Below are 26,899 nucleotides of genomic sequence, written 5' to 3'. Positions count from 1 at the left end.
TACCTCCAAATCTAAGGACTTCTATTGGAAGAGACATCTCATCATAGTAAAAATTATTGAATCAAAACTCTTGGTCTCTCTGGTTGATTAGTTGTATTAGTTGATAGTATTTTAATCTCTGTCCAGGTATTCTGGGCTGCTGTAGTAAATATGCCTTTATTGTTTTCTATACCTTTACCTGTGTGAAATGAATTAATAATAAATACGATAATAGAATCCACAGTGACACCGAGAGTTGGTTGACAATTTTACAAAGTGCGATCCTCAAAGACCTCTTTAATTGGTTTGGGCACTGACTTGAAGAAAGTTAAGGAATATTTATGCAGGCACAGGAGGGAGAGCTTTGCAGACAGAGGAAGAGCAACAGCAAATGTATCAAATAAGATGATATCAGGATCAAGTATTCTGTGATTGTCCTTGGATCTGGTGTCTAAGGCTCATCAACAACTTTGTTGAAGGCCGGGAGTGTTAGGTCATCTTCCTCCACATGCCTGTGCAATAAATTCAGCTTACCCTCAAAATCACAAAAGCAGCCAGGCCTGAGGGCAGTGCCGGGGACCTGGTCCTGGAGGTACAACTGGCTTTGAAAAGATGAACATGGCAGCTTGAACTAGTCAGAGGGCCCTGACAAAGGTAATCTCCACATGCCCTTTGAAGTCGTACATAGCAGATAGCACCCGGCCATAGGGTTCTGCGCAGAATGGCATATATTTAGCTTCCTGTGGTATACTGATGAGCAGAACCCTTCCAGTATATACGTCCATTTTGCCCAAACAGATGTGTGCAAGAACTTTCTTCAAAATCACTGCCCATTAGTAAACAAAAAATAATAATACTCAGAGAGAAGAATTATAGGGTATTCAGTGTGGTAAATGTATGATGTAGTATCAGGAATAGAGGATTATAAGAATTTCTTTCCTTGGTGCAAAAAATCAGATATATCAAAGAGATCTGGATATTGTAAAACAAAATTAGAAATTGGGTTTCCTTCTGTGTTGGAGCGATATACATCTCTAGTGACCTTGGTGAAACTACATTTGGTAAAGGCATCCTGTACTGATGGGAAACTTTTCAATCATTCAGAGATTATTTGGCATTTTTGCCCAGGGATTCCTACGCAAGAACTTGTACCCTGGATTTTTCAATTTCTTTTGAATTCTGCTCACTTCTACACTCTCAGCTTGCCACTTTGTTTTTTGATGAAGTTGTCAAACAAATGGTAGCTGCCTTTGAAAGAAGAGCATGTAATCTGTATGGTCCAGAAACAAACATACCTGGTGAATTAATGTTTCATGAAGTTCATCATACATAAAGGAAAAAAAGAACCAATGTCATCTACTATTCACTTTGTTAACTTTTAGGAAGTACTTTTGTTATTTGTTTTCAGAAGACAGAAAACACTTTTTAAAGCCAGCTGTGATTATAAACCTGCTCCATTGAAAATTTGCACATAGAACATGGACTCTCTTGTATGTGTAGTTATCTCTTCAATCAAGTGCACTTCAAACTAATGTGTACATTCAGTTTCTACATTTACAGTAGGATGCTATCACTATTGTTAGAACACTGACATCACTCTGAGCAAAAACTGAAGCTAAATTTAAACCTTGTAGATATTACTTGAGATAGAGATACTCATACAGCATATATTAACCATATTATGTTTTAAGTTGTTAAATTCAGAGTATTTGTAACTTATTTTTGTGGGGCCTGTCATATAGCTTAGAATATTTTGGAAATATCCATATTTAAAGTTAAAGCTTTGATTTAACTGTTTATGAAGGTTCTTTGGTATTTTTGTTTTCTTAAATTGTTCTTAGTAGTAGTTTTAGTAGTTACTGCAGTGCTATAGTGAAGTTAGTGTCTAGGTAGTGTTTTGTTGTTGTGGGTCTTTTCTTGTTTGGTTTGGTTTTTTGTCTGGTAAATGGGCCAGAAGTAAGTTCTTTTTCCAAGAGTTCACAACAGTTTCGCAGGTACTTGGGTTTCTCTTTCAATAATGCTAATCATGTGTCAAGTTTTGTTTACTGCAGTAGCTTACTAGGTCTCCAATGATTATGCTCTACCTATTTTCTTTTATTGTATATACTCACTTTCAATAAGTTCCAAGTGATTTTTTTAAACAAATCAATGCAAAGACTGAAATACTAGCTTAATAAAGTTAATTTGTTTATTTAAAAAACAAAACACAAATGCAGTCAAAGGCACCAGAAGCACTCCATACATCACCTGTACAATAATAATCAAATACATTCTGTTTAGAAAAGAGGATGTTTGTTGTTCTCCAACAACACAAAGGTAAATGGTGATGGGAAAGAGAGTCTCAGCAGGTCAAATTGTGAGCATTCAAAGGTGTGGATGGGGCTGGGGATATGGCCTAGTGGCGAGAGAGCTTGCCTCGTATACATGAGGCCCTGGGTTCGATTCCCCAGCACCACGTATACAGAAAAAGGCCAGAAGTGGCGCTGTGGCTCGAGTGGCAGAGTGCTAGCCTTGAGCCAAAAGGAAGCCAGGGACAGTGCTCAGTCCCTGAGTCCAAGGCCCAGGACTGGCCAAAAAAAACAAAACAAAACAAAGATGTGGATGGTGGTGGTGTAGGAGTTTGTATGCATTGTATATGACTTGGTTTTCATTTATATTAATTTAGAAAAACATAATAAGAACACCTGAGCAAAATGATCTGACTTGGATTATTCTGAAAATAGCCAACATTACCTGAAGAATGGGAAGAGCTGAATCTGTTAGGAAGTTATCATTGTAACCTAAATGAGATACTAGAGTGGCTTTACCCAAGTCAGGATGATGTAAATGGTTAGGGCTAAAGTTAAAGCTAAAATAATTTGCATGCAGTCAGGCTGTAAGTTGTGAGAGATACAAATTTGTTGATGACTTCATTAATTTTGTCCTAAGCCTCTTGATCCTTGGAATTTCCATTAAAAAGTGGGGGGGCGGGGACTAAAGGGAAAGAAACACTGATAGGCAGAAATTAGGATGGGGCAGTTTGCGAGTATAAGTTTTCAAAACAGAACTTGCTTTAGAGTCTCTGGAAGATATTGCTGGTTCTAACCTTAAAAGCTTATTTGTGTTTTAGTTTAAGACTTCATGTTGTTCTGCTTTTCCAGAGTTTTGGATAAAGTTGGGACCCAGTAATTTGCCTGTATAACAAGTTCCAAGATAATAATTATACTGTAAGTCTTGTGACAATATTGGAGAAAGACTACTCTACTATCCAGGGTATTCACTGTGTACACAGAAACCACAGCTCCAGATCATTAGGGAAAAAGAATTAAGATGTGGGAAGTATGAGGTGGTCTGTGCCCAGACTGGCAGAGCCCCTCTTTAGTCCTCTCTTCCAGTTTATGGCCAGATGTAATGTTCACTATCTCACACTTAAATGACACCAACAGCTTTTGAGCTTTTCCTTGATACTCTGTGAGAGGAAACAAAGATATTTCATGATTTATGATGTAATTCATAAATTGAAAATATCATAAACTGAAATGCTTTTAGGAGTTAAGGCATTGCTTAGTAGTGAAGAATATGCTTAGCCTGCATAAGGACCTGCATTTAGTGCTCATCATGGAAAGAGAAAAAAATTAAAATGCACTTAAAACATTCAGCCTGCTGTACACTGTATCTTAGCAACATTGTTCACAGTTGAGGGTAAGTTGAGGATCCTTGTATGTAAGGGCTGACTGGGAGCTATGACTTGCTGCCCCTGTCCAGCATCCTCAGAGTGTTTCACTATTAAACCACGTATTGCTATCCTGGGAAAAAAATAAGAGTTCAAAAGTTTAAGTGCAGATTCTACTGAATCCTCATTACTTCTGCAACATGGTCAAGTCTATATAGGAGATCATATATACACTAAATGTATTCATTTCCAATGCATGATACATTGACTTAGACCCTTCCCTTTGTGCTTCATTTTGGTGAAGTCCAATTTATCTATATAGGGTACACACAACACCTACCCCCAACCATTTGTTTTTTTCTTTTTTTTATTGTCAAACTGATATACAGAGCAGTTACAGTTTCATACATTAGGCTTTGGATACATTTCTTGTACTGTTTGTTACCTCCCCCATCCATTTCTTAAGGGAGGGATATGCCCAAGAAGTTAATGTGTCTTGCATGCTTACATCTAAGATTTTTATTTGTGGATTTGATCCCATGTAATTAAAAATAAAAGTGAGCTTCCAAGGTACACAGATAACCCAATAATAGTCTTATCCTGAAATAAATCCTGTTATTTAATAAAAAAAATAATTTCTACACTATAGAGAAATAGCCAGGAAGGAAAAAATAGAGCAAATATTTTTCCCTTTAAAATGTTACAACTGATTCTTGTAAAAATAAAACACACAAGCAAACAAACCCAAATAATGAGCATATGGTTTAAAAACAATGATTATTTAATGGAAGAATACATTTGTCCACTTTATCCCCCATTTGCTTTACAACACGTGCATCGTAGCAGAAATAAAAGTTTTCTGAAATATTTTCCTAAGTATGTGACACATTTTCTTTACTATGGTGTATAAGTTTTTAAATTTTTGGTTGTAATTCACTAAATTGAGAACCAGGATAATATAGCTATAACATGAACTTGGAAGAGAGATGAGGTTAGAAATCTGGGCTCTACTGCTTTGTAGAGTACGGTCACAATACACCTTTCTCTGCCATCAATAAAATAGACCTAATAACATATATGACTCATAAATTCATATTAAGGATGAAGTCAGTCAATTTAGCAAACTTAGAATAATGACTATCACAGAAGAAATACTAAAAATGTCAACTATAAATATTGTTTTCACAACCCACTCATATCTAAGGGCTTGAATAAAAAAAAAATTTGAATGACTAATTTCACATGTCTGCCATATTACCTTCTAATACACAGTTTTTAAAAATAAATAAGCTTCACTTCTTTAGAGGATAATTCAAGAAATACTTTTCTTTTTAAAGGAGCATAAAATAGTTTTCAATATATGTTCTTCTAGAATATAATTGTAAATCTGTTGGGAAAAGAAGTAATGATTTTTTCAAAATCCAGTCAGAAAGGAAAATCCTCTCTGAGATGCTATTTTATTTGCTGTTGTGGTGCCTTGCATTTAATTTATTCCCCAATATTATTTATTTAAAATGAATGGAAACTTTAGTGTATTCATTTTTTAAAATACCAAGGGATTTACATAGATAAGAAATTAATAACTATTATTTACACAGAATTTTAAATTCCTTTGTGTTTTTAAAAAATCTGTTATATTGAATGCTAGATCAATAAATAGTGGTCTGTGATACCTGGAGACTAACAGTATACAAGCAGTTATTCGTCATTTGTAAAAACAATCTCACTCTGTAATAGTTCAAATGCAAGATGTTTGTACGGATCACCATTAACAGTCCAAGATGGCTTTCCAAGTGTGGAAAGGACACTGGCTGCTCTTTGGAGTCACTCTTGGCCCTGGCAAGATGGTGAGTACTCCATCCTCAAGCTTGAATTCCAAAGTCATCTTGGTATCATCTCCCTCAAGTAGAGAAAGAGCACGGAGGATAACGTGTGGAAGTTAGGGCAAGAAGTGTAAATGTCACACTTGTGCTCCAACTTACTGGCAATTGTCACAAGAGAGTTATTGTCTGGTCACACCCAACTTCAAAGAAGGCTGGAGTATGTAGTGCAGAGTTGTGTTCAGGAAGAAAGGAGAAGACAAATTCTAGCAACTAATTTCAGACGATGTCAAACATATCAATTCATTTTGTAAATGCACACATATGTAGCATGATGTAGGTGTTTCCTAACTCATTTGACTTTATTTTTCTTTCTTGGAGCCAACTGACACATTGTAGAAAATAAAACACTTTGGAAGACTGTTGACTGGAGATCATAAGAACCAATTTTTTAAGTTTTTCAAGAATAGTTAAAGATTTTGTTAAACGTCTTTAAAGCACCACAGGGGGGGAAATATGCAATTAAGTGCTCAAAACATCCATCTAGGAGATAGAAGCTTCCTCATATCCCAGAGGAGATTCACAGATTACTTGTGATCAGCACTTACCACAAAGGCAAACTCACTATTGATTTGTATGATCGTGTTTTTCTTTCTTAGTCTATAATGTAAGTTAGATAAAACAATTTAAGGGAGTTTTGTCTGTTTTTTAGATATCTTTACATCTCTTAAAAATCTACCAGCTCCCATTCTTTGTCTTCTTCTCATCCCTTCTTGGTAATTGGGTGGCTAGAAAAATAAGCTACCTGCCCCATAAAAAATTTCCCACATCTTTTTGTGACTTGTGAATTGCATCTCCATGGTGAGGGATCACCATGGCCCTGTGTCTTGGGTTCTCATGAAACTGGAAATTGTATAGGACTTCCTCAATCTTTTGGGTTGGTTGTTTTTTTGTTTGTTTGTTTGTTTTTGTTTGTTTTTTTTTTTTGCGAGTCCTGGGCCTTGGACTCAGGGCCTGAGCACTGTCCTTGGCTTCTTTTTGCTCAAGGCTAGCACTCTGCCACTTGAGCCACAGAGCCACTTCTGGCCATTTTCTATATACATGGTGCTGGGGAATTGAACCCAGGGCTTCATGTATACGGGGCAAGCATTTTTGCCACTAAGCCATATTCCCAGCCCCAAACTGGAAATTGTAAAGGACTTCCTCAATCTTTTGGTAAGAATTCCACCAAAAATGTTATCTTGTATGAAGAAATGTACAATACACAGTTAACCCCTTCTGCTAATAACTATTATCAATAGATAATGCCTAGACCTATTATCAGGATATACAAAATGATAGCACTCTAGTTCTATAATCCTTCCCCCATTTATTTGTGGAAATATGTATTGGAAAAAAACTGCTAATAATGCCCTTTGCTATAATTTAATATTGCAATGATTATAATCTAATAATCCACATTGTTATAGCAAAGACACTGAAATCCTCAAGGAAAGTGCTTATAGAAGATATTTTCATCGAATGCTTGTATCACCACTAGAAGCTTATAGGAAATCCTCAGATCATTTTTCTTTGTATATCATTGTTATATTTCTACATTTTTCTGATAACTATTCTTGCCAAAATAGAATATGATTTTATTTCCCATTATAAGCAATTTAGTATTCTTGTTGATATTTTCAAAACATTTATACTAGGATATATTTCAGTATTGGTGTTTTTATTGCTGTGCTGTTTCAATAGCTAATTTCAAATGTTTTCTTGTTTTACTTAGAAGATATTCTTAAACCTTTTTTATTAAGTTCTGTACTCTTTTCATGGAATCTTATGTGTATATGGCTTTTCTTTTGCTACAAAACTCTATTTGTAGTTTTTAGCTCTAAATTTATTTTGTTTCAATTATTTTATCTTTTACTATTTCTCCAGAAACATTATTTATCAAACTTCTTTTTAAAAAAATATTGTCAATTACACTTACATATGTGAGGTACTGAGGACATTTCTTGTCAAACTTGGTACTTCCTCCATTTTTCTCCCACTTTCCCTTCTCCCCAATTTCTCCCACCCTGAGTTGTACAGTTAGTTTACAACATATTGTCTTGAAAGTATTGCTGTTGCATTGGTTTACCTTTTACCCTTTGTCTCACTATTTTAATGTTTCCCCTTCCCTCCATAAATTCAGATAAACATATATACAACACCCAGGGTATTAAAATCAAATACAGCAACAACAAGAGTTAAACCATAGGTAAGAAAAATAAAAGAAAAAGAAAAAAATTTATAAAGTATGCTAGAATAACAACAATGATAAACCACTCATTTCCATAACTTGGCATTCATGTCACTTAGCATCATCTTATATGATCATATGTATAGTTATTGTGCTATTGTGATCATCTGCTAGGACAACCCTAGGCATTACAGTAATTATTAACATTGAGAGAAACCATAGAGTCTATGTTTCTTTGGGTCTGGTTCACTTAGTATGATTTTTTTCCAAGTCTTTCCATTTTCTTACAAATGGGGCAATGTAATTATTTCTGATAGAAGCATAGAATTCCATTGTGTCTATGTGTTACATTGTCTTACTCCATTCATCTACTGAGAGACATCTGAATTGGATCCATATTTTAGCTATGGTATTGATCTTGCATGTTTTTTTTAATTTTTTATTGTCAAGGTGATGTGCAGAAAGTTTACAGTTTTATACATAAGGCACTGCATACATTTCTTATCAAACTTGTTGCCTCCTGGGGCTGGGAATATGGCCTAGTGGCAAGAGAGCCTGCCTTGTATACATGAATCCCTGGGTTCAATTCCCCAGTACCACATATATGGAAAACGGCCAGAAGTGGCGCTGTGGCTCAAGTGGCAGAGTGCTAGCCTTGAGCAAAAGGAAGCCAGGGACAGTGCTCAGGCCCTGAGTCTAAGGCCCAGGACTGGCAAAAAAAAACCCACAAAAAACAAAAAACAAAAAAAAACTTGTTGCCTCCTGCCTTGTTTTGCATTAGTCTTGTATTTCTTATAAGTAATTCATGAAAAGTGATTCCTCTTTTATTCTGATTTTTTGATGAGCTCTATCACCCAATTTCTGATTTTCCTAATTTTTACTTACATTTACAACTGTGTACCTTGCATCGTTTTGTATATAACCCTTAGCCCATTTGTTTTTTTTTCTTGTTTTTTTTTTTTTTTTTTTTTTTTTGCCAGTCCTGGGGCTTGGACTCAGGGCTTGAGCACTGTCCCTGGCTTCTTTTTTGCTCAAGGCTAGCACTCTGCCACTTGAGCCACAGCACCACTTCTGGCCATTTTTCTATATATGTGGTGCTGGGGAATCGAACCCAGGGCCTCATGTATATGAGGCAGGCACTCTTGCCACTAGGCCATATCCCCAGCCCCCATTTGTAATAATCATTTTCTATTCACATTCTTGTCTTCCTGATGTACTTTATTTTATATGGAATGTCATTCCTTTTACTTGGCCTCTTGTCTTGTGAAATTAGTTTTCATGAACTTTTGGAAAGGAGTGTCCAAAAAAAAATCAGTTTCCTTTGTGAGATTTGTTTCCTTCCCTAACTTGCTTACAGGTCCTTCCTTTTCCTTTAGCATTACTTTCATTGTTTTACCTGGTCTGAAAATTCTTGCTCTCTGTTTGTTTTGTTTTGTTTTAGTAAGGGCAAACTGACCTGGAGGGGAAGTTTGGCTTCTTAACATTGGGAGTTCAGTGGATTAATATCACATTGACTCAGATCTCTCCATATACCCTCCATACCCCTCTGCTTTCATATAAAATCCTTCAGTCTCAACTTTTATTTTCTATTTTACGGCATTTGGTCTTTCAGATCCCCTATTTTTTTTTTAAACTTTTGCTTTCTCCTATTAGATGCTGGTATCACACAAACCCTGTAGCCTCAGTCATTGGTACCAACACACTAATTATTTAAAGTTTATGGAGCTGGCTTTCTCTTGATTCCACTGGACATAGTGTCCATTTCTTTGACTTCACTTTTCTAGCACATTGTTACATAGCGATAACTTTTTCACATCTGTAACCATCACCATGGAATTGCTGAGTGTTTTTAAACATGTGATGCATGAGCAACAATATTTTCTGCTTAGATACTTTCTACGTCTGTCAACCTTTGAGAATTGGCTAAATTTTATTTAAAAGTTTTTATAAAGCACTGCAGTGTTTCTGTGTGAAATATTTACCTATTGTGTTCAAAGTAAGAAAACTAAATCTAGCTTGTATGTATATTTTCCTCATTAAAGTTATAAAGAAAAAGAACAGAGCTGTTGAAGTAGGGATAATTAGTCAGATGAAGGAGCAGCCATCTCAGGATTATCAGATAAACCCTGTAAAGAGTAAGAGTATTAGTTTCTATATTTCTATTTCTTATGGAAGCTGAAAGTCTGGACCTTGGAATCACCCTCATCTCTAGGCAAGAAATTTACAAAGTGACATATTTACAAGTACTTGAATTCATCACAGGTATTATTAATTTTTAATTATTAATAGCTAAATGATAGTTTAAAAGTCAAATGATGCAGGGCTGGGAATATGGCCTAGTGGTAGAGTGCTTGCCTTGCACACATGAAGGCCTGGGTTTGATTCCTCTGCACCACACACATAGAAAAGTCAGAAGTGGCACTGTGCTCAAGTGGTAGTGTGCTAGCTTTGAGCAAAAAGAAGCCAGGGACAGTGCTCAGGCCCTGAGTTCAAGCCCCAGGACTGAAAAAAGAAAATTAAATGATGCTTCCTGTTTGGATTTACATAAATGTTTTCTTAAGCTGTTATTTCTTAATAACAGTGTACATTAAAACAAATTTACTAATATATCTTAATAATTTAAAGATGAACTCTATTATTCTGGAAAATACCATCTAGATTGTATTAAAAATGATTGTGAGAGAAGGGGATATTCTTGTTATAAGAATATTTTATATCTTATCTAAATTCTTACCTTCAGATAATATAATTATAAGTCTGGATGTATAATTTGTTTGCTAGTAGCAGCTTTCAGAAATCTAGTTTAATTGATGAAAGAGACCCCAAATCAACCTATACAACAAACATTTATTACTTGTGTATTCTGTGCCAAACACTGTACCAGACTTGTTTGCTGAAATAAAATTAAGTCACAGACTCTCAAGATAACCCACAAAAATGAATGCATTCACATCAATGTATGCATAATACAAGTGTTTACTAACACTAGATAGGATCATTCCATTTATAATGGGTGGAAGAAAGTCAGTAGAGGTTTATAAATGGGGCATCTATTTTATTTTGATGGATGGAGACAGATATTTAGGTCAAGTAAGAGGCTTCACTAGCAAAGAGAACCAGATATAAAGGCATGTCATAAAGAAAAAGTGAACTTTAAGGTAAATCCTGGTTTACTAAGAAAATAAGTTAGAAAATCTAGTGACGTAAAGGTTTGTGTACTAGAGATAAACTGGTTTGTATTGGTCATCTCCTTCCTTAGCAAATAAACTTTAGCTATATTATTTTTCTCTTTATAAGGAAACTAGTCCAAAGGTGACTTTGGGTTAGTTATCCATCCATTATTTGCCCACTTCTATATTAGGAACTTGACAGTAGATCTTTATATAAATATACAGGCAAAAGAGATCTAGCTTTAGATCTGAGGAGTTTTGATCCAATAAGGAAACCATAAAGACATAAATCTGCTTTTCATTTAGTTCCTCACAAGTACTAATTTATTACTTGCTGAACTTCCTATAAACTACTCATAGAAAGAAATAAGAAAAAACACTGTGAATAAATGTCCTTAAATAGTTAATATGCATATCAAGTGTCCACAACACTAGGGCATTTTTTTAAAGTAGAATGAGAAAAAAAATAGCTTGGAATTTGCGTGTAAATACTTGAGAACATTTACTTAATACTTTTTGATCATCTGGAGACAATATGGTACTATTAAATGTAAAATTAAAAATCCAGGCAGATTATTCAAGTGTGAAATGACATGGAGAGTAAATGCGCTTCATAATCTATGGTGGTTTCTTACTTCATGTTTCAGCTTAATCAAATATTATTACTATATGCATAGCCGAGGTTCAAAGAACAGTTTTCATGCTCAGTATAGTTTCTAAAAAGGTAAAATGAACATCAAGTATTTGTTTCAAATACAGAAAGTCATTTGGTGATCAAAAATATGTTCACCTATACACCTTTTTAGATTTCCTGGGACTGGAATTGCATGTAATGGATATTTTAATGGTTGTTTATTGAAAAGCTGATAAGCAAAATTTATATCAAGATTTCATGAAGTTGTAAGATAAATTGTAGTCATGATGCATTGTGTCATAAATAAATTTTAAGGGAAGAAATGAGAAGAGTAAGGAAGATATGCGCTATGACACTATAAGAACAGGTATAGCATACCTGCCCATACTTACATGCATAGACACACACATACATGCCATACACACACACACATTTAGAAGCAGACCTATAGAAATTCCCTAGGCATGAGTATAAGTTTGCTTAAGAAGAAGGAAAAAATAGTATTATTATATGTAAGATTATGAAAGAAATAAGATTTGATTGATGTTCTGAACAAAGCAAAGGATAGAGTTTTCAGGACAATTGAAAGGAGATGAGCTTGCAAAAAGGATACTAGAATACAGTGGCTCATGCCCTTGGATTGGAGAGCCTCCCAAACAAAGACATGTTTTTTCTAATTTGTGTACGTATGTGGGGGTGGGGAGGTAGGTACTGGGATTAAACTCAGTGCCTCATCACACTTGTTAGGCAAGCACCCTAATACCTCAACCACAGTCCCAGAACCCCTTTAAAATAAAAAAATTAAAAAGAAGAAAATTCTAATATATTGTGTATACTGAGTCTATAATTTCTTTTTTATGTGTTTCTTCTTGGATTAAAAAAATTTTTTTTTTCTCAACCGGGCTCCAGTGGCTCACATTTGTAATCCTAGTTACTCAGGAGGCTAAAATCTCCAATTAACTACAGAAAACCAAAAGTGAAGCTGTGGCTCAAGTGGCCTTGAGCAAAAGCTTGGGGACACTGGGAAAGTCCCAGGTTCAAACTCCAAGACCAGCACAAATAAATGATAAACAAATAAATACATAGAATCTGAATTTTAAAACTCCACATAATTATACTGGACCAAACTATCTGATGTCACAGTGGCATTTAAACTCACAAAGTGTACTGCTGAGTATTTAAAAATGTAGAGTAAATTTAATGGATAAAAAATCATCTCCATGTGCTTCATTATAAATTAGATTAAAATGTAGCCTTTAAAATAACAGAGAAATAATTATCAGATGAACAGAAAAATTGGAAAACAAAGTAATTTTCATGAATCACAGAATGATTTTACTCTCTGAATAGTGTATATGACAACCACAGAAGTCTCTTCTCTGTGTTTGTTAAATAGCTGCCTGCTCTGTGTATGTAACTATGTGTGATTTATTAACTCAGCAGAGACCAACTGTGTCCTGTCTTTTTTTTTCCAGTCATGTGACCCCCATACAATGCAGAGGAGAGCTCGCCATCTGCTAAGGCCTTTACTGAGCTCAAGGACTTGTTCTGAAGATTCACAGGTGCGGCCCTGCCTCCTTAATGAAAACTGCTTCCAGTTCCAATACAATCTAACAGGTACAGTTGAAATCCATGACCTTGCTATCTGTCCTGAACACTGGCAAATGAGAGGATATTGGTGTGTGTTTTGCTTCCTGAGCTTTTGGAGGGAGAGCGACAGTGTGTGAATATGTTACTGAAAAGGATAAGGTTTTGTTTCCATTTAACATTCACAGAAAAACATATTCATTCTTATTTTATTTTTTAAAATTTATTTATCATCAAAGTGGTATACAGAAGTGTTAACAGTTTCATAAGTAAGGCAGTAAGTACATTCCTTATCAAACGTGTCACCTCCTCCTTCATAAAATACTCATTCTTGTTATGAAGATTCAGGCAAACCACCTGGAGCCCCTGAAGTGTAAAATGCTTTAAAAAAAATTCCCTTCCTGTGGTTTTACTCCTGTGATCACTGAATCTGATCTTAGTACCCCCAGATACTGTATATACATGTATTGGAACTAGGCAAGGGAAAGGGAATACCAAAAATGAGAGACAAAGGATAAAATGACAAACCATTGCAATAGTGATACTTACAAAACCAATTGGTTGTAAATCAACTGTACAACTCCAGGGATGGGGAGGCCAGGCTGGGGAGGGGAAAGATGGGGGAAAATGAGGGAGGATGTAACAAGTTGGATAAGAAATGTACTTGTCTTACATATAAAACTGTAACCCCATCAGTTTGATAATAAAAATTTGAATAAAAAAATAAAAAATAAAACTGTAATCCCTCTGTACTTCACTTTGACAATAAGGAAGTAAAAAAACAACAACAACAACAAAAACCCATCTGGCATTGTTTCAGAATAACGCTGCATTAAGCCAAGAGAAACTAAAACAACAAAAACAAGTAGGGAAAGATAATTTACCCTTGAGAGATGAATGGCATCATAGTACTGTAGAGTTTAAGTTTTCATGGTTCATATTAATTCAAAAATTCTAGTTTGTGGCATACTGGACAGATCTCAGAAACAAAGTGGAGGGGTCTGAGTGTTCAGGGATTATTGCAAGGCCGTGGGAGTCACTAGCCTAGTCAATCATCCACTATTCAGGTTTCCCGGAGTACCACAGTCCTCTGTGCCTAAAACCAAAGGACTATTATTCACCTTGACCTGTGACCTGCCATTGCTTGCAAAAGCAAATACACAAAACTGTAGGAAAATGTAGAATAATGTTAAGTCTCAGCATTGAATTCAATCCTAAAGGAACACAGCACTATATTCACACATAGACAAAGCAATCTCCTTATTCAAAACAGAAAAATGAAGTTCACTGCTCTGGCCACATTTGCAGTGCAGAGAATCTCAATTCCTCATGTAGAAAACTTTAGAGGAATCGCTGTTGAGATAACTAGTCATTATTTCAGGTAAATAATGATATGGTTGGTGTATGTGCCCTTCTTTTTAGAATCTTGATTTTTATGGTATGTTTTTAGAAACAGTGAAATTTTCTTGATAGAAAAATCCTAAATAGATTTATAAAAACATATATGTACGTATATATATAATCACACACACACACACACACACACACTTGTGCCACACTGCCCAAATCTTTTAGATTTTAGTTATTTTTCAGATAATGGCTTGTATTTTTTTCTATGTTCAGCTTCAAATCTCAATCCACCTACTTATGTCTTCTGTGTAGCTGGGATTACAGGTTTCTACCACAATGCCTGGCTAGAAAAAGCCTATATGTTTAAAGACTGATTTTTACTGTATGTAAGTTTACTGTTGTTATTAAAATCTTGGATCCTTTATCCAACATGGAAAATATCTTAAAGATGGTTAGCATGGATTTGGTCCAGGACATTTAAAGTAATAACAAGTATTTTTAATCAAATGAATTGAAAAATAGCTTATCCTAACTCTCTATTGTCTATAGTTTAATGCGACTATCTAGGTGTATAGAACTTTCTTCCATAGTAGAATAATTTGGAAACATAAGGATTCATTCTTTCCTAGGACATATCCCTTGGCTGTACTATATCAAAAACACAAAATAATATAGATTATTGGATATATTTTTTAAAAAACAATTTGAGTTTATATTGAATAGCATTGTTCTAGTCCATTCAAGTTTCTATAAAATGACATACACTGAGTAACATTTAAACAAGAGATCCTTATTTCTCATAATTCTGAATGGTGGGAAGACTGGGATGATGGTGTCAGTAGATTCCATTTTTGGTGTAGACTTCTTACACCAAAAAGCAGCACCTTTGTGCACTCACAGTGCTCAGAGGATAAACAAGCTCTCTAAGGTCCCTTCTACAAAGACATTAATCATTGTAAGTTCCCATGCCCATCTTCTGTAAAACCTGCTTCCTAAAACCATCGCCCTGGGGGGTTAGGATTTCCATATAACAATGGATGGGAGGGCATATAAATTCCTACCATCTGGCCTCATTTCTGTGCTGTTCTCTCTCTCATTCTCTCTCTCTCTCTCTCTCTCTCTCTCTCTCTCTCTCTCTCTCTCATCACCAACAAAAGTTGGTTCCAAATTACTTTCTGTTTACCATCTTCTTTAGTTTCCCTTCTCTGCTATGCTGGCTAGTGTGACATGATTACTAACAAACCATTGGTCACCTCTGGAAATCAAACATTGGAAGTTAACTCACTTCATTTGTTTAGGGTTTTTTTGTCTATATTTTTGGAGGGTTTTTTTTTCCTAGTAAAATAATCTCATCCTGTTTTATAAAGCTAGATGGGAATGGTTTTAGGGTTATGTGTGAACTTCTTCATCAATGTAGACTTGATGTGTTTTGCTTACCTGGTCATCATTTTGAAACTCAGAATGTGGTGGTGCCTTATGAATGTCTGTATCTATCTATATATCTATGCCTGTAGACTGGAGCACATGCCAGCTGAGTGAAAATGCATCCTGTGGCCAAGGAGTCAGGACTCGCCTGCTGAGCTGTATTCGGAGTGATGGCACACCAGTCGGCATCGACCAGTGTGAGCAGGTAACTTGTTCATGTTGTGATTACAGGTTTCTACCATAGTGCCTCGTTGGTTTTGTATGGATTGGAAGTGGTATGCATCTCTTCCACAAAAACTCTATTAGCCATAATTTAGTTGCTGTCCCCAACTCCATTTAAGAAGGAATGTCAGAAAATTTGGTTTATAATGGCCAGCCACTGATGTCATAGTTCTGTTTTTCTTAATATTTGTCCACAGCCCTCATTGTGTTTTATACAGATGGCAGACAGATTTGTTCTCCTGTTAGCTTAGGTCCAGTCAAAGTAAAATTATAGTACAGTTAGATCTAGTTAGTTCAGACTTGATCACAATGATGGGGAAATCTTTTTTAATGCAAATATAGGCCTATTAAATACATGTCTATAAAATTTTATTGTAATACATTTTTGGTATTTTTATGCATATCATACTTCCAAGAACTTATATGTTGTTCTTGTTTGCCAACACACTGTTAACCTTAGGAACTTTCACTATTAGACACATGATATACATTGTCGCTATATCATGGACACCACTAATTACTTCAGCAAGTTATTGCTGGATAAACAATACAGCTGTCTACTTCCTCTTTATCTATATAAACACCCTCCCTACCAAGTTTCAAATGAGGAAGTTCTGAATTTTTCTAATTATATAAGATCCATCTTTCCTATCACAAACTATATGGAATTTAAAGAAAAAGTTGTGAACAGATATGTTGCAGAGAATTTAACATCACCTTCCCAACAAATAAATGAAAAGCATATATGGGTTGCTGAATAGAAATGAAGATGCTATCCCATTGTAAGACTCATAAAACCTTGTAATAAATTGAAAACACGGGAGCTGAAAACTAAGATTGCTTCAGAAACTTTTGTAACCAATTGACAAGATGGAAATTGTCCCTGCTGCTGCTAACATAGGCAGAGTACACATTTGGAAATTAAACAGAAGAACTCTTCTTTATCTTGCCTGACTTAATTCCAAGTGTTGTCTCCACATGCTCTCCAAATGCCCATAAACCATGACATCACCATTTGAAACTGGATGATGTTGTGAAACTGGCTAACATAGTAGAGAGTGCTATATGCCATCTGTCAATTATTTATTTGAACCTTCTATTTCAGCTAATCAGTTGTCTGCCTCAGAAGAAGTTAAATAACCTCTCTATTACAGTTCATAAGCAATATTTAGTGTATATAATAGATGTTTTCTTTGGATATAAATATATAAACAATTCTCTAGTGAAAAAATATGCTTCTGCTTCCTAAACTGTTTATGGCCAACTACTGTTTTGTAAATATCAGTTTTAAAAGTCCCAAGTTATTAATCTAAGTAGAATATCCATATTTCAAAAATTAATCATAGCTTCCTTATGGTTATTTCTATTTTATGCACATGGCAAGCAATCATGCTATAATAATGTTTGACTTAATGTATATGTATTCCCAATATTTAACATGTGTTGGATGTCCAAACTTTTCTATTTAGGCACATAAACAGTATACAAGTTATATATCACATTTTGTTATTCTCTTCATGTTTCTAAGGTGATTTACCTTTTTACTAATATCTATCTTAGGGGCTGGAAATATGGCCTAGTGGCAAGAGTGCTTGCCTAATATCTAACTTAGTCATTACATAATATTTACATTTTGTTTCTAGATGTTGACAATGGGTAGCATGTTTTCAAATGAAATATATTGTCATCTTTTCATGAGAGTAGGACCATAATTGTGTTTGAAATCCAGCAGCTCATTTCAGAAGTTCAGATAGGATGTTGGTTTTATTTTGATTCTTATTCTATTATCTTTTAGCCACATAGGCTGTTACTTTTGACTTCTCTATATGCAGTTGACTCATCCCAGGATGCTGAGATTTGGAAATGAGATGTCCTTTCAGTTGCTTACTGACTAAGCAACAGGACAGATCTCTCTACGGCATGACTTCCTACATTTCCAGAGCTTGATGTCAGATCCATTCTAGACTTGGAGTTTTATAAAAAGAAATTCCAGCTTACAAAATTTTGTGAGATAAGAACCATTATTTTTGATGATTATCATGGATTTATAACAGGCAATTTGAAATCCAGTGAAATGTGAAATGTTTATTCATTGCATTATGAAAGAGGTCCTTTCTCATAAAAACAATACTGGTTTTATGGGGTAGTGAAGTTGTATTTTGTTGCTATTTGCAGCGCAATTTGGAGAAGCCCCAGAGAGTGAGCCTTCCCTGTTCAGTAGAATGTATGGTCAACTGTCAGCTCTCAGGATGGACAGCTTGGACAGAGTGTTCACAGACCTGTGGCCAAGGAGGTAATTGGCTTCACTCTGTTTTGAAGAAATAGCTTAGTTTTCAAAATAGTTTTCAGTATGTAGTAGTTTCATAAATAGTATAAAGTATGTTGATCAGTTGGAGGCAACACAAGGCTGGCCCAAATGGGAAAAGAGACAGAACTGGACCTCATATGAGTTTCATAGAAGTAAGTAGACTGTAAACCTGACATGGTAACAAAAGGGGATTTTTAAATTTAAATTTTTTTATTTTTATTTTCAATAAAAGGAGCAGAGATGGAAAACTATATTCTTTATTAAAAACCTGTGATTTTCATACTGAGCAATTCAGCAGGTACCACTGAGTCAACAAAAGTATGTGTGTCACACACAATTTGTGTGTCACACAAAATTTATGTAAATCAAAATGAGACATATGCTTAGATACTTTTGGTGATTGTGATCCTGGCTTTGAACTGAGCTCTTCAAAGACTCTTCCAGTTGATGCACACCCTGTACTTTTATTTGCTTTACCTTTTTCACTTCTAAGAGTGTTGTAGTCCTTATTGTTGAATCACTTTTTAAAATTGATTCATTTATTGTCAAAGTGATGTACAGAGGGGTTACATACATAAGTTTTATACATAAGACAGTGAGTATGTTTCTAATCAAACTTGTCACTCATTTTCCTCCTCAATTCCCTCTCCCACCCCCACCCCAAGTTGTACAGTTGGTTTACAGCATATAGTTTTGTAAGTATTGCTGTAATATTCATTAAGAAGTTCCTAAGTTCTACTGTTAGGAAAAAAAAACAACATTGGCTTCAGTGGTTTGATGAGAAAGATGTATTATATTAATAAAACTAGCTACTCTTTCAGACAAGACAGAGATTTAACATGACAGTACAGATATATTTTCCACCCATGTAAACAGACAAGATTTTTCTGTTTCAAATCATCAATCAAAAGTGCAAGATGACAGAGGTTCTACCACTTTAATACCATGATGTTCCTCAGAACTGTGACATCATCTGGTTTTGTGTGGATTCGTCCAGACCGGTTGGAAGTGGTATGCAGCTCTTCCACTCTATTAGACATAATTTAGTTGCTGTCCCCAACTCCATGCATGAAGGACTATCGGAAAATTTGGTTTATAATGGCCAGCCACTAATCAGTGACAGTGACAGTGACACACAACAGAAGACAAGGAGTTTGAATCTTTGGTGAGCACTGCCATAAGCTCTCAGACTGTGTAGTGGCAAGGGTTATAGAACATGATCAGTTTTCAGACGGGCAATGGTAAAAGAAAGCCTTCCTCTTAGTGTGAATGAAATGCTCAGATATCTATCAATGGGAGAATGGGAGTAACAAGATCACAACAAAAAAAGCATACAACTAGTCTGGGCTAGAACTCTGGTCCTAAAGAAGGGTACAATATATTATAAGGTAAATATCATAAATTTGGAGATTAAAAAAAACCTCATGAGAAATCTTGACAACGCAATTGGGTAAGATAAAGGGGAAATTCTTTTTTAAAGAAGAAAATGAAAAAAAATTTAAAGGCAAAAAAGCAAAAGACCTGTGAGCTGGAGAAATATGGGACGAAGGAATAAGTAAGCCTTGGAACTGTTTGCCAACACAAGGCAGTTGGGAGGAGTTTTCTAGAACTTTTAAGACTGGACCACTGGCACCAGGTGAGAGATTACTTCTACACTATTCACAAACAAAGGTGTGTGGGGTGGTGATAATTCTCTGAAACTACTTGGAATTGTGTGAAGAACTAGGCAGGAGGCAGGAACAAGGGCCAATCTATGAACTCAGCTGTAGGATCCCAGCGAGGAAAGAGCTGAGAGTATCTTCCAGGGCATATATTAAGAAATTGTAGCCAAAAAAATAGATCACTATTTCTACAAAACCATCACTCACAATGAAAGTGTGACAATCTTAGCTTCCAATAACACTACACCATTTTTATGCAAATGAACACAAAGAAACAATTGGTTGGAGCAACATTTTTTCTTTCCTTTTTTACATTTTTATTATCTTTAAATACTGGTACAAAGGAATTGCCATTTAACAAAGCAGTTTATGAATACAATGCATCTTGATCAATGTCACCTCTTTCAACACTTCTGCCATCCCTTCCCTACTCACCCATTTCCCACATTCTTCTTACTTTTGTAGGAACTACACTGAAGTCACTGCATGTTTCCCTTCTCTTCCTATTCATTCCTCTACTCCTTTCCCCTTGACTCCACCCTGCCCCTTTTAAATACCCATTCCTGGTGGTTGTTTTGTTGCACTTTGGCTTTTGCCTTTCTAAAGAACTACACTATTGGAGTTTTCCATTGAAACTATTGTATTTCAGTGAGTACATTTGTATACACTTGCATATACACCACCCAACATATTTATTTATAAATTTGTAAGCTAAATCTACATATGGGGAAAACATGTACCCTTTGACTTCATGGGCTTGAATTACTTCACTTGTCATTTGTAAAGGACCAGGATTTTAATAATCAATCTATAATTATTCTAGTCCTCTGAGTGACAGCATGGTAGTTTCCAATATGGCATTCAATTTAAAGTTGGGCATATCTTGGTTCAAATTATAGCTGCTACTATTCACAATATCAGTTGACAGCCCAGATGATCTACAACTACCGATTTGTCTGTGTGTGTGTGTGTGTGTGTGTGTGTGTGTGTGTGTGTGTGTGTACTCATGCACATGCATGTGTATCTGCCAGTCCTGGGCCTTGAATATCAGGCCTGGATGCTGTTTTTCACCTTTCTAGTTCAAGGCTAAAACTCTACAGCTTGAGCCACAGCATAACTTCTAGCTTTTGGGTGGCTAATTCCAAATAAGAGTCTCACAAGGTTTGTACTTGGCCTGGCTTTGCACTGTAATTATCAGATCTCATCCTCCTGAGTAGCTAAGATTAGAGGCATGAGCCACCAGCACACAACTGAATGCTGTCATTTTCAGGTAAGTAGATCTATTTGAAAACCATGATATTAATAATGTAAGCTAGGCTCATTAGAACAAAACTCACGGGCTGGGGATATGGCATAGTGGCAAGAGTGCTTGCCTCTTATACATGAGGCCCTGGGTTCAATTCCCCAGCACCACATATACAGAAAATGGCCAGAAGTGGCGCTGTGGCTCAAGTGGCAGAGTGCTAGCCTTGAGCAAAAAGAAGCCAGGGACAGTGCTCAGGCACTGAGTCCAGGCCCTAGGACTGGCCAAAAAAAAAACAAAAAAAAAACCCCTCACATATTGTCTCTTACATGTAGGTGTTAGACTTAAACTATAAGCATTCATAAGTACATACAGGAGCATAAGTGCATATATCTTTATTTATATGCACATATATATCTATATATTATGCATCCCAATTAAAGTATGGCATGTGTATGATACCATAATAAAACTTTGCACAATTAACATGCACTTTATAATAAGAACATTAAGAAGTTGGAATACGTCTTGTCTAGGCTATATAGGAACTTAGGGCCTACGTATCTGTGAGAAACTGGAACAGGTAAGAGACTTGGTTTGAGAGGCAGTGGGAGATATTAAAAAAAAACAGCTAACTGAAATGTCTAAGTAAATTGATATTTCTGTTTCTGCTTCTTTAATTAAAAATTGGAATTTACATATATGTTGGAGCCAGGCTGCTATAGTTTGGATCCTAAGTGTCCCCAAACTCTGTTTTTAAAGGTCTGGATATGGTGAAACCTTTAAGATATGCAGCCTAGTGCATGATATTAGGTCCCTGGGGGTTTCTTTGAGAAAGATAATGATTGAGACCAAACGCTCTCTTCTTGCTTTCTTTCTGTCAGCTTTGAACAACTTTGAGCAGCTTTGAATAACCACAGTTTTCCAACATCATGTGTCACTAACAGGGCCAAATAATCCTGGACTAAAATCTCCAAGACTGGGAACCAAATATATGGTTGATTTTTTTTTTTTTTTGGAAACTGAAGAACAAGCATTTATTGCACTCACCTGCAAAAATCAGAACTCCATCCCTGGTAGCTAAGATGGTGTATGTTCTACAAGTTCAACAATCATAGTAACATTGCATACTAGTGACCTTTTAACTTTTAAAACCATCACATGATTTACTGACATGTTCCCTTCAGATTATATGGTTGATTTTTATAAGTTGATTATCCTCAGGTATTTGTTATAGCAATGGAAACTGGTGAACACAGAGGCTTTGTTCTTGAATTGAGAACTAAATAATATGAAGTTCATAAAGACATAGAGTAATGGACATATCATGGATATTAAGTGTATGTGAACCTCCCTACCTGCCAGTAGTAGGAAGGGCTCCAATACTCCCCAGGAAATTTTAGACTCTTGCATAGGCTCAGTCACCCCATACTTCACCTTTTTTACCCTAAGAACAGTCAATATCCATGTGCTAATCATAAACCAAGTGTAGTTTTAATGTGAATATCTATCAAGTGATTTCTTATTGACTCACTGATCCCTCATCCATTTATCCATTAAACCAGTAGATACATATCAATTAACTTCTATGCCTTGAAAGTACATCCATTGATTTGTTCTTTTTTTTTTTTTTTGGCCAGTCCCTGGGCTTGGACTCAGGGCCTGAGCACTGTCCCTGGCTTCTTTTTGCTCAAGGCTAGCACCCTGACACTTGAGCCACAGAGCAACTTCTGGCCATTTTCTGTATATGTGGTGCTGGGGAATCGAACCCAGGGCCTCATGTATATGAGGCAGGCACTCTTGCCGCTAGGCCATATCCCCAGCCCCATTGATTTGTTCTTAAATGGCAATTTCCCTAATTCTGTACAGCTTACAGTCCAGTGAAGTTAAACCAAATGTGGTGATACTGAATTTGATTAATTCACTTAAGGCTCACATAACTGGGAGCTGTCATCAAAGAAGTTACTTGCTCCTCTGCCCAGAAGTGACCCACTTAGTTACACCTCAGCATAACCACTGCAGTCTTGTCCTCAAGGGTCACTGTTGGGAACTGCTACAAGTCCCCAAATAAAGAGTAACATGGACAAGAAGAGAAAGGATGAAGTCTGATATTGTGAGCATGATCCACGAAGTGCAGAATATTTTCTTTTTCAGCTCTCTGTTTCCATCTCCTTATTCTGCCCAGGTAGATCTGTTTACTCCAATTCACTGAATTTGGGGCACACTCTTGGTTGCACCATGGTCTTTCCCTTACATAATTACTACATAATATAATTTTTGTCATATGTGAATTGAATCAATTGTAATATCTTATCTTTCTAAAGGACCACAAACCCTGTTTGAATTCTTCATGGGTGAATCTTCCCAATTCTAATCAAGCACGGTGTGTAACTTATTGGAAACATTTCAGTTATCTTTGTCCTTGCCCAAGTTGTTCAGATCATAAAAAGAATATGCAAAATAGGCAGAGACTGTAGACTGGATTATAAGTATAAAAGCAGCTAGACTCTGCCATCTGCTGTTTTTCTCTTCCTTTGCCTAAGTATATAAATTCTTAGTTCCCATAACTCAAGATTATGTCCAATGCAAAAATACGGAAAGTATGTTTATATTTATTTGTGTATGCAAACATAATTTTGCTATTGTACCAAGTCACCGAAACATGACAGGTTGTTGTTACTACAATATAGCACCTTTACAAAGCCAAATCATATATTTAATGTTACCAATGTAAATATTTTATTTAAATACTAATGTATTTAAAGTTACCAATTTAATTTTTTAAGAAGTTCTATGGAGTCATTACACTCTGATTATCTAAGAAAAAGGAAACCAAGTAAACAAATCCTTCCATGTCCGAATTCTTCTCTTGGAGAAATTGAGCCAAATAGCCCAAGTTTAACTTCAGCTTTCTCAAATCCTTAGAAGAATAAACAAAGGATCAAACAAAGTTCTCCAAGAAAAGTCATTTTGTGAGATGAGGCCCAGAGTAGTAGGGAAAGAATATGAACTACAGGAAGAAATCAAGTTTCATAAAACAACCTTGTCAGCCTGTTTAGCAGAACATTTCCTCCTGGGATCAAGTGTTTGCATCCATGTTCTAGATTAGCCTGCACTGTGGTCTTCAGCACAGACAGGCACCCTGATGGTGAGCTCCCCTGTGGACCTATTAACCATGGGAAGTAGTGACCCAGTAGCTGAGTGGTGACCCAGGCAAAACTTAATGACCTGCACTTAGCCAATATTGTGTTCAGAAAGTGGCCTGCATAGTGACTCTTGCCAGAGGCAGAACCAAAGAGGACAGATACAAACATAGTAAACATAAAGAAAACCAGGATCCTGGCTGGGATGGTTGGGAGATGAAACAGATCTGCCTTGCAGTCTGATTTCCTCCAGGCAAGGTTCCCCCCTCCTCCCTTGTTTCGTGTAGAGATTTGAAGTGCAGTGATTGTTTCAAATTTTTTTCTACCCCTGCCTTCTGTCTACTTACATTCTGCATTTTTATTTTGGCTTTATTTTCTTTACTTAGCTTTTTTTTTCTTTTTGCTTGTGTCCTGTAGCTTACTTACTCATTTGACCTCTTCTCAATTGCAGCCTCAGATTTTTACTTCTGATTTGTGATAACACAAGAAAATGGCCCTGTCAGCAATCTACCATCTTGATCCATCTGGCTGCGACTTTTTTTTCTGTAGGATTTATGTATTTGTTTGTTTAATTTTATGGAACTGTGGATTGAACTGAGAATCTTTTCAGGGAAAGCTTTTGAACTTGATCCACAGGCCCTTAGTCCTTTTGCTTTTAGTTTGTTTTACAGTTGAGATCTGGTTTTGTTTTGGCGAGCTGTAGACCTCAGTGCTATCATCGCCTTCCAGAGGGCTGAGACAATAGGTCTGTGCCACATACCCAACTTGGGTTTTGAAATGGAGGTCTCCCTAATTTTTGCCTGGGCTAGCCTCATACTGAGATCCTCTCTTACTCCTGAGTAGGTAAAATTATATGCATTTGCCACCATGTCTGGTGACATTTTCCAGTACTTTTTGTACATCTTCAATATAGTGGTAGGAAGCACTGTGGCTATATTACACCTCATCAGTCCTGAACTGTTTCCCTGTTCCAGCCTTCCTACTTCCATCCTGTTGGGTCATGGCTTTCTGTTACTGTATTTAAATCAAACCTTAATGCTCATATCAGCACCTAAACACTACTAACCAACATCTGTCATCAAATGCAGAAATATGTGACAGAGGTGAACTTATTTTTTTAAGAGACCAAATCCTGGAGCTGGGAAGGTTAAAGATTATCACTGGTAAAACATTGTGTCTGTGACTTCCAAACAGTGCACCTGCCACTGTTGTCTATATGAGCCATTCTCTTTCCCCAGCTGATTATGACAATAGGACTGAGCCCACCGGACAAGACAGAGTTTTCATATATTGCTGGGGGCCAGGGTGTTCCAACTGGTCGGACTTCAGTGTCTGCAGTTGGGAGCCAACTTCTCTAACAGACTCAAAGGTTCACACAATTATCTCTATTTACATATTCACTGGGTTGTTGGCCAAAACCCAGTGAGCCATACTTCTCTGTCAAATTCATTTGAAATGAGCTGCTATTTTATTTTTCCAAGCATCCAGCTTCCCTCTTTAATGTTCACCTGAAGCTTGGAATATACTTTCTAATTGTGTTAGATTCCAAGGTCAGAACAGTTTGAATCCAATTTAATTCAGGCTAGATAGAGACTGATTCTAAGCTTCCACTAAGGGATCTTTTTAGATAGATTTCAAAGATCAAAGTTTGTAATAGAAGAGCTTAATATTTGGATTAGTCATGTTCTTTGTCTATTGAATTTTCATCAGTTCAGTGAAATGTAGAACTCCTTAAACTTAGCATACCATGAATTATTCATGGTTATTACTTAACCAATAAGACTCTAAGAATGTTATTAATTTCAGACTATGATTTTTTTGTATTATATTCTTAATTTAGTGCATATGAGTTAATATCATTTTTCTATACTATATAACCCAGGCTGCTTCTTGTGTTTCCCAGATGGAATATAGTAATTCTTCTGTCAATTTTATACCATAATGAAAATATAATATTGTATTAGTTCTGAAGCACAACTTAAAAAAAAAATCTTCAGCCTTTCCTTTTCCCCAGAGATTTCAAGGGCGAGTCAATAACCTTAATTTTGTGATTTGCATGACATTTGATCAGAGTGGTACCTTGATTGGGCACAGTCTGATAGATATAACATTAAAACTTATTTACTGTATCAACTAATTAGTTCCTGGGGTAAGAGGGGAAAAGGTGAGATAGAATAACATAAAAGAAGAAAAGACAGGAACACAAAAGGTTTAATTTTAGAGCCTATTTTTCAAATAGTAAGTTATAAATTCAGGGTTATGTCAGTAATCTTTCTAACAGTACAGAGATGTATAGGAATAATTTTCAACTGTAATGACAGACAAGTAACCAACACAAGGTTACACAGTTTATCAGCTATAGTTTGTAGATTTGAACCCAGGCCTCCATGTGTTCCACCTTTTCCCCTTTGCATTTTTTAAATTAAATTTTATTGACAAGGTGATGTACAGAGGGGTACAGTTATATAATAAGGT

The 26,899-nt window shown here is 35.9% G+C and overlaps 1 protein-coding gene and 1 pseudogene across 1 annotated transcript in view; both read left to right on the top strand.

Annotated features, from left to right (window-relative positions):
* Positions 1-26,899, top strand: part of Thsd7b (thrombospondin type 1 domain containing 7B) — an 873,729-nt gene that overhangs the window by 811,952 nt on the left and 34,878 nt on the right. The window contains exons 18-20 of the mRNA XM_048345548.1: positions 12,961-13,102; positions 15,937-16,052; positions 18,245-18,362. Of these exons, the coding sequence (XP_048201505.1) occupies positions 12,961-13,102; positions 15,937-16,052; positions 18,245-18,362 (376 nt within the window). The remainder of the gene's footprint in view (positions 1-12,960; positions 13,103-15,936; positions 16,053-18,244; positions 18,363-26,899) is intronic.
* On the top strand, positions 733-1,505 carry LOC125350728 (annotated as a pseudogene).

Source organism: Perognathus longimembris, chromosome 4 (genome assembly GCF_023159225.1).
Source record: "Perognathus longimembris pacificus isolate PPM17 chromosome 4, ASM2315922v1, whole genome shotgun sequence".
NCBI lineage: Eukaryota > Metazoa > Chordata > Mammalia > Rodentia > Heteromyidae > Perognathus > Perognathus longimembris.
This window is presented reverse-complemented; position numbering and strand designations above follow the sequence as displayed.